The 14,559-nt window shown below is 29.9% G+C and overlaps 2 protein-coding genes across 2 annotated transcripts; one reads left to right on the top strand and one right to left on the bottom strand.

Annotated features, from left to right (window-relative positions):
* Positions 1-9,125: 9,125 nt before the first annotated feature.
* Positions 9,126-10,488, bottom strand: K444DRAFT_53885 (uncharacterized protein). Its single transcript, XM_024875574.1, has 3 exons — positions 10,174-10,488; positions 9,721-10,123; positions 9,126-9,666 (listed from the first exon to the last, which is right to left on the bottom strand). Exons 1-3 carry the CDS (start codon positions 10,428-10,430, stop codon positions 9,442-9,444), a joined length of 885 nt encoding a protein of 294 aa, XP_024734333.1. The 5' UTR covers positions 10,431-10,488; the 3' UTR covers positions 9,126-9,441.
* A 386-nt stretch (positions 10,489-10,874) lies between these two features.
* On the top strand, positions 10,875-13,087 carry K444DRAFT_53883 (uncharacterized protein). Its single transcript, XM_024875571.1, has one exon. The coding sequence runs from the start codon at positions 10,991-10,993 to the stop codon at positions 12,770-12,772; it is 1,782 nt and encodes a 593-aa protein (XP_024734332.1). The 5' UTR covers positions 10,875-10,990; the 3' UTR covers positions 12,773-13,087.
* The last annotated feature ends 1,472 nt before the right edge of the window (positions 13,088-14,559 follow it).

Below are 14,559 nucleotides of genomic sequence, written 5' to 3'. Positions count from 1 at the left end.
ACCTGAAATTCGGTATTTTATATTTAAATATTTTTAAAACCTAAATATAACCTTAGATAGAATTAAATAAGCTAAAGCTAATATTAGAGAAAAATTATAGTTTTATTATAATAATATAATTATTATTAGCTTTATTTATAAAGTACTTAGAAGAAGCCCTTTAAGCTTAGGAATTATTAAGATCTTAAAATAAAAGTATTATAATAATATAACTAAAAATAAAATATTTATTAGAATTATTATTTATTACTATATTTGAATTAAAGGCTTTATAATTATTACTAAACCTATTTATTATTTAATAAGGAAAAATATAATATAAAACTAGAATAATAAATAAAAGTAAGCTATATAAATTCTTTAAAAAAAGCTTATTACTATTCTAATACTTTATAAGTTATATTATAATTTATTAGAAAATTAGGAAATAATTATATTAGTAATAGATACTAGCCTAAATAAATAAAACGGAACTTTTAGCTAATATAATAATAAAGAGAAAAAGAGAATTATATAATATAAGTCTAAAATCTGAAATAATATTAAACGGAAATATAATATTACTAAAAAAGAATACTAAAGGCTAGTAAAGTATTTATAGAAAATATAATTCTAGCTATATAAAATTTACTTTATCTTTAAACTAGATACTAATATACTCGTTATATAACTAAATAAAGTAGCTATAAATCTTTCTAGAGCTTTAGTTACTTACTAGCTAGTATGAATTTAATTATTTAATTTTAAAATTAAATATATTAAAGAAACTAAATATAATACTACTAATAAATTATTAAAATATTTATAATAAGAAGGTAATACTAAAAATAATAAGGATATTAATAAATAATTAGTAATAGAGCTTAATATTATTAGAATAATACTTATTAAATAGAAAGTTTAATTAAAGAAAGTAGTTCTAGTTCGGTTATATAATATTATTTTAAGAAATCCGACTTCTAAGTTCTTTATTAGATATTTAGATAATAGTATCTAGTTACTAGAAATTAATAATTAAAGCCTTATTATATTTAGAAGCAAATTAGTAATATTAAAAAATAATAATATCCGGAAGTTATATAATAAAGGCTATAGTCTTTTATATATAATCTCTAGTAAAATAATAAATAATAATACTAACTTTTATACTTTATTTAATAATCTAATTATTTTACTAAATTCCTTAGATAATAGCTATTTCATATAATACTAGAATATTATATAATATCTTATAATACTTTCTAGACTAGAAGAAATATCTAAAGCCAAGTTTCGAAAGTTAAATAAAAAAGCTTTAAATTATAATATAAGAAATTAATTATTATAAGAGTTATATTTAAAGTATATCTGCTTTAACTTATTATTAATAATTAAAAGTAAAGAGAAATTATTATTAAAGAGTTATATAATAAGATTAGATATATTAAAAGAGAAAATACTTTTTATTTAGTAATTAGCTACTATTATTAGAAAGATTATTATAATTATATATAAAAGTATATTAATACTTATAAAATCTATTAGTATAAGAGTAAAAGAAGATAAGAAAAAGCTCTATATTTAATAAAAGCTATATTTCTTTTCTATTACTTTGAAATTAATATAATTAAACTACTAGACTATAAAGAATATAACTCGCTAGTTATTACTAGAAATAACTTCTCAGAATAAGTTAAAGCTAGATTTTTAAAGAATCTAACTAATAAGAAGATTACTAAGTTTATTTAAGAAGAAATTATTTATAGATATAATTTATTTAGATAGTTTAAAATAAATAATAAATCGGAATTTAAAGAAATAGTAATTCAGGAATTTAATAAGCTAGAAATTAATAGAATTATTATTTTGGCCTATAATTCTAAAGAAAATAGTATAATTAAAAGAGAATATTAATTAATTATTTAAGTATTTATTATATTTATAATAAATAAAAAAAAGCCTTGAATTAATTTACTATTATATATTCTATTTACTAATCGAGTTATTATATATAAACTAACTGAATTTATTTCTTTTTATATAATCTATAATAAGAAAGCTATATTATTTATAAAAATATACTTTCTAATTTAGAGAATATTTAAATAAAATAAAGTTTATAATAAAGAAATATTTCTAGAAATATATATAAAGTAAATATAGATAAGAAATAAAGATATTAAAAAAGCCAAAATAAAGAAAAATAAAAGATATTAAGAGAAAAAGAAATAATTTAATATTATCTATTAGATTTATTTAAAACCTATTTTCGAAAAGAATTTAGTTCTTATATATAATATTAAATTAATAAATTAAGATAAGTTAAGAAATATAAAACTATTATATTACTAGCTTAGGCTATATAAAGTAAAGTATATGGATTAACTAAAAGAATACTATATACTAGAAGAATTTAATAGTATTATATTTTAAAAGATATATATTGGGAATTAATTTAAGTAATTTATTAAAAGAAATAGATTCTAGTACTTCTTTAAAAACAAAGTTAATAATAAATATATATTTATAAATAAATATTTTAAAATAGATATAGAACTAAAAAAGAAAGTAGTTATAAAGTACTATAAGTAAAATAATATTTAGGAAATTAAGAAAGCTACTAGTATTATTATATATATTCTAGAGTTACTAGAATTAGAAAGAGTAAAATATATCTTTTTTATAGAGAATTAGAAAGAAGTATCTAATAATAGGAGCTTTTCTTAATCTAAAATAAAGCTTATTATTTTTAATTCTTTATATATCTTTTATTCTTTCTTTCTAACTATTATTTATAATTTTTAGAAAATATTATTATTAGATTACTATTCTAGAAATTAGATAAGCTTTACTATTATTTATTTCTTATTATTATCTAATTATTATTACTAGATAATATTCTTAATATAAGATTCTATTACTAGATCTTGGGAATTAAATATAAAGAATTCTTTTTAGTATAAATAAATAAGAAATTAAGAAATTATCTTATAAATTCTTAATTCCGAACTATAGTAATAAATAGTAATTATATTTGGAATTAGAAAGAAAAGAAAAAAAGGAAAAGGGCCTTTTATATATTTCTTACTAAGCTAGAAATCTTTTAAAAGCTTTATTTGTTTTTTTAGCTAGTTATTCTTATAGCTTATACTAGTCTAAAGCTTAATTATAATATTTATAGATCTCGACTTTAATTTAAACTACTATTATAAGTTTATTTATAATATTTAAATAAACTTCCTAATTAGAAATTATATATAAATGAAATAATTAAACTAGAAGTCCTATAAGAGAAAAAGAAATCTTATTAAATCTAATAATTATTTCTAAAGATACTTAATAATATATAATTCTAGAAATCTCTTAGATATTAGATAAACTAGATCTGCCTATTTAAAGTTTACTATATACTAGAAAACCCACTTCTTTTTTAATATAACTATAGCTATTCTTAAAACTTATACTAAGGCTTAGTTAGTATATTATATATTTCTATTTCTATATAAAGAGAACTTCTCTTATATAGAATCTATTTCCTAATTATAATACTATTTTATTACCGGGAACTATTTATTTCTTTAAAAAACTAATATAATTTACTAATTCTTATTATTAATTTATTTCTTACTATTAAATATTATCTAAATAATTCCTATATCTTTAATACTAATTTGGAATACCTAATCTTTCTATATTCTATATTAACTTTAATATTAACTATTTTAAACTTAATAATAATATTATAAACCCTATTTATATTATCTTATAGTTCTTTTTTTTATATATCCTAATACCTTTAGTATTACTTTTATAAATATAAATATTACTTTAAGGACCTAACTAACTAAATAGTTTTATATTATATAAAGTCAATTTTAATAAGTACTAAATAAATGCAATTAGCTTTTAGAAGAAATATAAATTAGTTTCGGAAAAAGTAATATTTTATTCTAAATTATTTCTTAATTCTATTATTCTAACTTCTTTTTTATTAATACTTATTTTATACTTTCCTAATATTTTTAATATATTTATATATCTTATCTTTTATATATTTCCTATATTATTTTCCTTCTTTTATATTATTCTTTGAGTTAATAGGAACGTTTCTAAATAAATAAAGAATTAGGGTATATCTATATTATAAAAATTTTATTATTTCCTTTTATATTCTAATACTTTAGATATTATTACTATATCTATATTTCTATTATATTATTTTTTTATTTCCTTATTATTACTATTTAGTTTAACTTGCCTTAATTATTTCCTAAATTATATATTTTTTAGATATATATATTTATATTCTTTTCTATAATAAAAGCTTAATTCCATATTTTACTTTTTATAATTATTTCTAATTTATAATAATATTACTTTAAATATATCTAATTATTATATCTACTTTCCATATTATATATATTACTATTTTAGCTTTATTTTCTTACTAGAAAGAAAGAAAAACTCGAATATATATAATACCTTTATATAATTCAAGTCTATTCTAATTTACTTTTTATTTTAAAATATACTTAAAAGAAATTCTTATAATCTCGAGAATCTTTAATTTTATAACTTATAACTATTATACTAATAATATCTTTAGAACCTATTAAGAATAATAAAATAGCTAAAGTATAGATTTCTTAAGCTAGCAAAGTATAATAGCTAGTTCTTACAAGCTATAATATTATTAAAAGCCTATAGATTAATAGTATTAAAGTTTAGAGTATTAAAGAAGCTTAAGTAATTATAAAAGACTTACTAATACTAGAAAAGATAGCTATAATTACTAAATTTAATATAAATATCTTAAATAAGCTAAGTAATATATATAATAAGCTCTTAAAGTAGAAAACCTTTATTAGAGACGGAACTAGACTAGAATTAACTAAAAAGAAGCTAAAGAACTATTAAGCTAATAATAGAAAATTCGAGAATATTATTAAAGGCATTTCTAAAGGCAAATAAGAAAAGCTTAATAAGATTAAGACTATAGTAAATAGTTTTAATACTAAGAATCAGAATAGAATTATATTATATAGTAAAGCCTTTAGTTAATATATTAATAATATTTATAATAACCTTAATAAAAACATTTATAAGAAGTTATATTTTCTTTTTAAGACAAAAGCTTTAGTATATAAAGCTATTTAGTTAATTAATAAAGCTACTTTAAAGTATATTAAGGATAAGAAATATTAGAATACTAGTATATTTACTAAATTAGATATTACTAAGATACTTAAGTATACTAAAGTTATTTTGGAACCTAGAGAATTAGAGTTTAAGCTACTATTAGCTAATAATCTCAAGGCTAGATAATATATCTTTAATATTTCCGGAATTCTAATTAAGGGAATTTATAGTAATAAGCCTTTTCCTGCTTTCTAAAATAAGCCTAAAGAATAAGCCTTTATTATAATTTCTGCTTTAATTTAACCGGATCTAGCTAAGAAAAATAAAGGTAATTTAATAAAGCCTAGTAAGAAAACTACTAGTAAGGCTAGCGGAACTAGTATAACTAAATAAGAAGAACCTAGTAAGAATAGAGAATAAGCTAAGCCTAAAACTTCTAATAAATAGTAAAGATCTAAGTACTAGATTAAGTATAAGATTAGTAAAATAAAGGAAAGCAAGAAGGAATTCTCTATTTTAAAAGAAAAGATATTATTTAGAAAGATTCCTGTAACTATATCTAGAACTAAGAAATAAAAGACTAAAAATATTAAGTTTAGAGAACTTAATAAAGGTATTTAGTATATTTATAAGATACTAGCTAAATAGAAGCTAATACTTGCTTAGTAAAATAAATATATTTGTAAGGAAATATATAATAGTATTTTAGGACTTATTTATAAGTAAGAATATTATAGGATTAATAATGAATTTCTTAAAGCTTCCTATATAAGATATATTTAGTAATTTACTAATACTTTCTTTATTAATATATAAGATATTAAGGATACTCTAAAGCTAGCTACTAAGATCTATAAAATTACTAAAGGCAAGAAATATATTTCTATTATTTAAATAAATAAGGAAATATAGGATTTCTTTTTTAAAATCTAGGAAATTAAGTAGTATAAATATAAGTACTATATTTCTAATTAATTTCGCTCAAATTTATAGCTCTAATTTAATACTATAGTTTCTGTTTCTGAGTCTAATATTACTAATCTAGATATAAATAGCTATATTTATAAGAAGAATTACCTAAAGTAAATTAAGAAGCTTAGTATTCGAGAACTCTTAATAGAGGAAATAGAGATATTATAGTTCTATCTCTAAAAAGATAATATATTAATATATAAAGATCTTAGTAATAGCTATTTTACTTTAGTTTCTTAATTCTTAATAGCAGATTTATTAATATAACTCAGATTTTATAAGATATTAAGTAAGTATTCTATTTATCTAGTTATTTACTCTTAGCTAGTCTAATACTTTACTTCTAGAAACATTAATTATAATTAGTATAAAGGTAATACTAAAGATCTGGCTATTACTAAAGCTTTAAGTAGCGAATTCTACTTTAGTAAAAAGCATTAAAATATTAGCTATATTTTCCTTATAGACTATAAGAAGGCTATTACTTTTAATAAGAAGTTTTTTAAAAATATTAATTACTTCTTTATTTCTAATAAATTTAAGCCAGAAGTAGCTAAGGAATTAGGCGAGTATTTACTAAAGGTAGTAGGAAGAAAGACTTTAAATATAGTCTATTTAACTAGATAAATAAATGCCTTTAGCTAGGTAATTTATAAGTCCGAAATTATAGGAAAGCATTAATTCTCGGATAATATATAAGTTAAAGAATAGCTTAATAATAATTTGCTACTTAATAGGCCTTTTATTATAATTCTAATAAGTCTAGTTACTATTAAGAACAGAATATATAAAAATGAAGTTTCTTATAAAATTATTAAAATCTCTTACCTAGAGCTTTCTTTTTTTATTAAAGGTTAATTTAAAGATATAGTAAATAATACGAAATTTAAAGGAGCTATTTATTTGGAGTATATTAGTATAATTTATAATATAATTTACTATAATAAGCCTCCTTAATATCTAGTAGTAAAGACGGAAATTAAGTAATAATTAAAGGCAAATACTAATTAATATAAAGAACTATATCGGATTTAGTATAAGAATATAGTTAAGCGGGTTCGGATTGCCTTTAAGCAAGTTCGGGAATATAAAATAAGACTATTTAAAGGTAATAAGTCTTATTTTAGGTATATAGAAGAGAAATTAGATTAGCTAATAGAGGAGGATCTTAATTATTTTATTATTTCGGACTCTGAGTAAGACTTTTCTATTATTTTTAGTATTTAGGGAATAAGTATAAATAAATAGAAGGTCAGATATAGTATAGCAGGCCGTATTCTTTAAAAAAAAAATTATATTATTTTGGCGGTTTTGAGATTTAGGTTATATAATAAAGGCCGCAGCCTTTTATATATAACTTGCGGGAATTATATAAGAAAGCTGGTTTTTCTATAGACTTAGAGAATAATCCCTTATAAGTATTTAATTAATTAAGCTTTTATATACTATATACTATTTATGCTTTACTATTTACGTTTTTGATTTGTTATTTTACTATTAAGTCACGTTTTGCGCTCTGGTATACTTTATATGGGTTTTTGTCTTATTGCAGTTTCCCTCCCACAATAAGCTAGCTACTATAGTTACCAGATCTTAATCTAATTGAGAATCTTTGGAAGTGTATTAAGGATATAATCTCCAGGTAAAGGTATAGGATTTAGAATATAAAGGAAATAAGATAACTATTACTAATGGTTTGGCCATAAATTAACGGAGAGTTTCTCTTGAAATTGTGTGATTCTGTACTATATAGGTGGGCAGCTTGCCTTAAAAACAAGAGGGGAGCAATGAAGTACTAAATAGCTTCAAATTTAGCCTATTTAGGCTTATTGGGTGTGAAAATTAGTAAAGCTAGCTCTAGTATAGGGACTGGATGTCAAAATGTCACGTGACGAACACTTATCCGACCCGACTGTACCCTTAAGTAAAAGGGCGCGGGGGTCCGTTTTAGTACGACCCCCGGGTTCATTATATCATTTCCCGTACAAAAAGTTCCAGAAATTATCGACCAGTCGGTGGGAACATTTTTGGCACGCACCATAACGACGTCGATGACTTAGAAGTTGCCCAGGCCACTGATTCCATCGACGGCCCGCATGAACACCTGCAGTCGTACAGATTAACTTGGTAATAAAATCTAAGCTCGTAGCGTTCGGTGGCGGACCATTTGGCTGTACGATGATATATATCGTGCGTCCTCTTTATCCCTTCGTCTGGCGAGACATAGTCCACGCTAGCAAGGGGGCCGGCTCAGACTGGAAAGTCGTAGCTTTGGTTAGTCATTCATTGCCTTTTCGCCCTGTGCCAGGCCCCCTTGCTAGCGTGGACTATGTCTCGCCAGACGAAGGGATAGTCTAACATAACCTAGCAAGAGGCGCTATCCAATTTACTCCGACTTCCGGTTTACTACGACTCCTCAATTGTCGACTCCTCTTATCGATCCCTTAATCGTCGAATCCTCTCGTCGACCTCAATTTACTGGCCTTTCCGCTGCGCCAGTCCTTACTTGGTGTCAAATCAAGCTACCCTTCAAGCCGGAGCATTTCCTCCTTCTATGCCGCCGGCCCGCCGCCACTTGCCACTAGTCTCCTTTAAGCTAGCCTTCCTTCTTAAAATGACCCCGGTATCTCAAGCCCTTAGCTTTCACTCGTTATTACACTACTTGGTAGCAAATTACACCACAAAGCCGGAGCGTTTCCTCCTGCTACGCCGCCGCTAGTGGCCACTAGTTCCCTTCAGACCGACCTTCCCTAGAAGGACCCCGGTCCTTATCAAGCCTTCGACTCTTACTCGCCACTAGCACTTACTCAAGGCACGCCCGACTTAAGCCTTAAGCTATCGGCACACTTCATCCAAGCCCCTCGACCTTTCACATGCTATCGGGACTCGCTTGTCGGCATGTCTCACTTGGGCCTTCAGCTGTCCGTATGCCTTATTCAAGCTTGCAATCGACGCAGCCCTTACTCCTCAAGTTGATATTTACCTTTCTTTAAAACCTACCACCACGAGTCACGGCTCATTGGACTCAAGTCAACTCGTATAGAGACAATCATTAGATACGTGACTTAGTTCTAAGGCTTCCTTGGGTCCTGGAAAAATCAAGATTCGGACTTCTGAAGGATATATTTATTGTATTTCACATGCTTTAGCATTTTCAGGCATTCCTGCTCACAGTTACACCTGGGGGCGGGGGCGGGGCGGTAGTATATCAGTTGGAAATTACGTGTATTTTACCTCGTAATAGGACTAGTCCCTTAAGGGGGGCCACCCTATATATACTCTCCGCAGCTACCTTCATAGCTCTAGAATTGTGTCTTCTTCAACCAACTGGCGCGCAGTCTAACTTCAGTGCTACCATCCAAGCATTAGAAGGAGTGAGAAGAAAACACCAAAAATGGATTTTTGTCCTGGACTCCATCTGTTCAATCCTATACCAATCGATGACTTTGTAGCAGTTGGACCTGTTGCTATCTTTGACGAACCTGGCGCAAGAGGTGCTGTCAAAGTCTCCGGGTTTGAAGGTGTATTAGAAGGATTCCCATTTGAAGTAATCGTCGCAGGTGTTAAAGCGGGTGCCTAAATAAATTAGCTTGGCTTTTAGCATAAGTAACATGGAGCGGGTGCATTTACAGTCTCATTTACCAAGGGGCCCAGAACAGAAACCAAACTCGGGCAATAACCGTAGTATACAAGATTCGTTAAAGCAGCAGAGGAGTCAAGGCACGAAGTATTGGCCAGAAACTGACAAGTGTACATGAGAGACAAGATATTGGGCTTGCAAGCACAGGAGAAGAAGTATTCTCCGGAGTATGAACTACTGCAGTCCTCTTGTGAGACCGAAAAGCTCTCGCAAGCTAAAAAGACTGTTGTGCACCAGTCGAGATTCGCTGATACAATTATGGAAGAAACTAGTGGAGTTGTGATAGCTGCCGTCGTCAAAGCCTCGCAGGCACTGTTCCAGGCACCGAGACCAGATTGAAAGCCAGCATCGAGATCGGTATCTCCGATGCATAATCGCTCTTCATCGTGGCACCTATTTCTATCTGAATCTAATGCTAAGAGATTGTTTGAGTGATTTCTTACCCAAAGAGAAGATTGAGATAATCTTGGTTGCAGATGCAGGCAAAAGGATCTGGCCCAGCCGTAATAACGCTAGGTTCATTACAGTAGTTGATACTAGAAAAAAGAGCAGGGCAATTCGAAAAAGAGGTCACGCCTCCGCCGGGAAGGCAAATTTTTGGGTCTTCAGAAAAAGTTATAGGCGGGAGCGTAGAAAGTGCCATGCTCATTGGAGCAAGGAATAAGGAAGCGGAGCTGGCGAGGAATTTGCCGGAGCGCATGTTGTAGAGCTGTATAATTTCGTGAAGTTTGATGAGAGATTCGAGTTCAGCTATGGAAATAGGAAAGTTGAGAGTGTGGTTGGATTTAGAGTTCTATTGCCATCACTAGACAGCAAACCTGGAGCGTGTCTCACACGTACGAGCTATCATATGTGACGCGTCAAATTGGTGATATGAGGCTTTGAGATCGCGAAAAAAGATATCTTTGATTGGATCTGTTGAAAGAGCTGAACTAAGACATGAGTATGGCGTTGGTCATGTGCGACGTCCGCCACCCCTATCCTCCCCAATCACAAAGCAAATAGAACGCCATTTTGTTTTACAAATCATTTGAAGCGGGCGGAGACTTCCGCCTATCCAGCCACACGCACGAGTAGTGTCAAGGTCTATTGATACCTTCTCGATAATCTCTCTCTATTTTTAAAACACCGCATTGTAGATATTAGGCAAGATAGTTCGGCCTTTCCCCTTCCATTAGCTTCGGTTAAAGGCTTCAACACCTTTCTGTTACTTAATTCGATAATTGCCGTTTTATATTCGTCGAGAAGCATACACACCAAATGGCAGACAATCAGCGTCATAGCCACGTTCCAAACACCAATTCAGTTCAGGTTCTCCAATCGAACACTAGCAACGAAAATCATCACAAAGACGAAATTCTAGTAGAAGCGACAGCTGTTACTCAAGATACTGGAGTAAAAAGGAAAGAATGGCGAACTTCAAGCCTTCACTGGGGTGTTTTGACCTCCCTAGCTCTCATCGAAGCCGGCCTGATCGCAACAATCATCTACCTTGAAAGACAATCATCTTCGCAGAATGGAATCGTGTCTATCTCTCAGGTTTCTACCTCATTGGCATCCTCCTACTTCTCTATCTCCAACATCTGGAGATATGGCTTGCTCTGGACGACATTGCCATCACTGATTATGACTTTGTATCGGATCACTTGGGACATTATCGTTTCTGGAGCATCTGATCGTCAACCTTTCGTTATTTTAGAATGTCGGAAGAAAAAGCATCCAGGAGATTCGACCCTCAACTTTGAATTGGATTACAAGTCATATCCATCATCTTTTGCCTGGATAGTGGCGCTTCGGAACGGCGACATACAACTGGGCGTCCCAATGCTACTTAGTTTGATCCTTTCAATTGCTATAGTACCTTTGGCAGCGCACTTGTTCGTCGCGGCTCAATCTCAGTCAGGCTCGGTTGTTGCCATTAACTTTATAACAAGTTTCAACGAATCTGCTCTGACAGCGGAAACCAGCTTGCAGCCTGCGCTCGACCTTGCATCAGCGAATCGTATCTATTATGCCACCCCGCCTTCTTGGATGACTTCGGAGTACGCTTTTGAGAAATTCGATGTGGGCGATGGGAACACAATAACAGGAAATGTGACTGCAGAAACCAACGCATATTCAGCACAGCTAGATTGCCAAACATTTCCCGAATCCTCAGCAATGTATAAAGACTCTGGGACACCGGGCGCTTGGACTGTAATTTACAACATAAATGATCGGGGTTGCGAAGTATCAGGGTCCATATCAGTTGTAAACACGACTCCGATATACACTCAGAGCTGGCAGACCAATTGCGCCGGATCCGAATATGGTAGAGTTGGTGTGATTGCAGGCACCTATTCCGATGAATCTTCTGTCAAACTTGCCAACTACAGCCTCGTTTCATGCGCGGTTTGGTACTGGAACACATCAGGCTCCCTTACAGTCTCCATCCAACCAACCATGTCACCTCAGTTGATCTCGTTCGCACCAAATTCCAGCACCTCCATACATCCATCGGATATTTACCAGGAACTAGAGGAAAGTTTCCACAGGTATGGGTTTTTCGATCCCTCAAATAGCATTCAAGCAGACGCCTTTGGATTTTCCGTTTACTCCTACGCGAAAACACAAAATACGACCTCCCCCATAACGCCTGATCTGATCAAGAATTGCACAGAAGATCTATTTCAGACTCTCTACGCCGGCCTGGCTACAAAGATTCTTTTCCAAGACACTGCCATATCTCGGACTTCGACCGGTGGACTTTCTACCCCGGTTACACGACTCTATATTGTCTCTCCAGTCGCGTACACAATTGTTAGCGTATTGGTACTTGCTCTCATTTTCAATATTGTTCTTCTCGTCTACACTTATCGAACGGACTCGATTCTCATAGAGGAACCTTTTGTTTTAATTGGGAAGGAAGAGCTCCTGAAGCAAAGTCATGATCCTCAACGTGTGGTAGGCGATTGGGATAGAGTGCGTCCCAAAGTACCGTTTATGAGAAAAGTCCTTTGTCACGATGCGACGGCAACCACTAACCGAGGCGAAAGGGGGTAAGGCTAAACCTAATCAGGAAGGCCTTCTCTCTCGTTCTTTGACCGGAGCGGAAGATTGGTGCCGAGATATCGAGGCCGACTAGTTGCAAGAAACTAAAGGGGAGAGACGGTGAAGCTGACGAGAACAGTGGTTGAGAAGATGAAGGACTAGGCTTAGATGGTAAGATTACAATGGCAACACTCTCTATTATTCTTCGGCAGTAAGAAAGCAATGCTCTCATAATGAGGTGCATAGGTACAGCCATGGGCCAAATAGGGACTGTAAAATGTAGTTAATATACGTCCGTCAATTTTGAGCACTCAGAACATAGGAACAATTAGCTGCTCTATGGGAATAGGATCCAGACAAACTTCTCTTGATCTCACTAGACGATATAGCCCCCTTCACAGCTAAGAAACGTGCTCATTCTCTAGTTTCCAGGTATCTTTGGCCCTTCCGTCATGCCTCCTCCGTTCCGACGCACGGCTCTGTCCAATCAAAGGGCTCTCTCTCTCTCTCTCTCTCTCTCTTTGAGGTCATCAGGTATCAGTTCGAGGTAATTCAAATTCGACTTCATTTGCTCTTCCTCCTCCTCTTCAACTTCGACCTTTCTCTTTGCACAGGCTTCCGCCTGCTCTCGCATCTTCACACTGTCTCTCGCAGTTGTTTCTCCATTTTCTTCAGTGTAAACTCAAATGGTATACTGCAAAGTCGGATTAGTCAACTGCATTATCTTGATCGAAATCTTCGTACTGAAGGATTTCACGACCTCGGATATTACAAACCTTTGATCGAGTACTTGGGAAGCAAGTTCCACAAACTTTAGTACTAAGATACTTAAATTAAGGAGAACCATTCCACATCTATCTCTTTAAGCCTTTTCCATGAGTTACTCTGATTTAAGTCATGAATATAACATTCGCCACAAAATAAATAATGCTCCTGGAATGGCCGTAATACGAATGCAAGCTTGCCACCCTCAAACAAAGAGACAATTTTGCCCGGCTTTATAGACCGTGGACCAACTATGAAAAGACCCGTATTTGTAATGCCGAATTGCCTGTACTGGAAATCGCCACTTGGTTTATATATCGCAACTCATCTGTCTATAGTATAAATATTTCCGGGTTCTTCCCCAGATAATAAAGATATATAAGAGAAAGTATTCTTTTAAAAGAAGGCTTAGTTTAAAGAGCAAAGTATTTATTCTTAAATGAAGGCCTTTAAAGCCTTTAAGGAAAGAATAAAATAAAACAAAATAAAGAAGTAATTAGTTTTAGGGAAAGATTTCCTAAATTCTTTTTAAGAAAAGAAGAAAGTAAAAGAAAGCAAGAGAGGTCTTTAATTTTAAAAAGAGATTTCTCAAATTTTTCCTTAGTTTTCTAAGAAGTTTTTAATTTTATAAATTATATAATAGTACTTTTTGTAATTATATAAATATTTTACTATATTAGCTTATTATATATAATTAAAACCTAATTTCTAATAAGTCTAAATTAGGCTTTTAATTAAATAAATAACTTTAATTCAAAATTCTTTTAATTTTGATCTAATTTTATAAAATAATTAAAGAAATTTATTTCTTTAAATAAAATAAAAATTAATTCGAAAAGAATTTATAATAATCTTTAATTATAAGTATTTCTTTAATTTTAAAGTCATATTATATAATAATTATAAACTAGTTATATATATATAGCTTATATAATTATATATATTATATTTCTCTTCTTTTAATATTTATATAATATTATTATATAATTGAATTATTTATTAAAATTTCTAATTATGAGATTTTATTTAAATAA

Source organism: Hyaloscypha bicolor (genome assembly GCF_002865645.1).
Source record: "Hyaloscypha bicolor E unplaced genomic scaffold K444scaffold_117, whole genome shotgun sequence".
NCBI classification, from domain to species: Eukaryota; Fungi; Ascomycota; class Leotiomycetes; order Helotiales; family Hyaloscyphaceae; genus Hyaloscypha; species Hyaloscypha bicolor.
The sequence above is the reverse complement of the archived record's forward strand: the minus strand, read 5'-3'. Positions and strand labels throughout refer to the sequence as shown.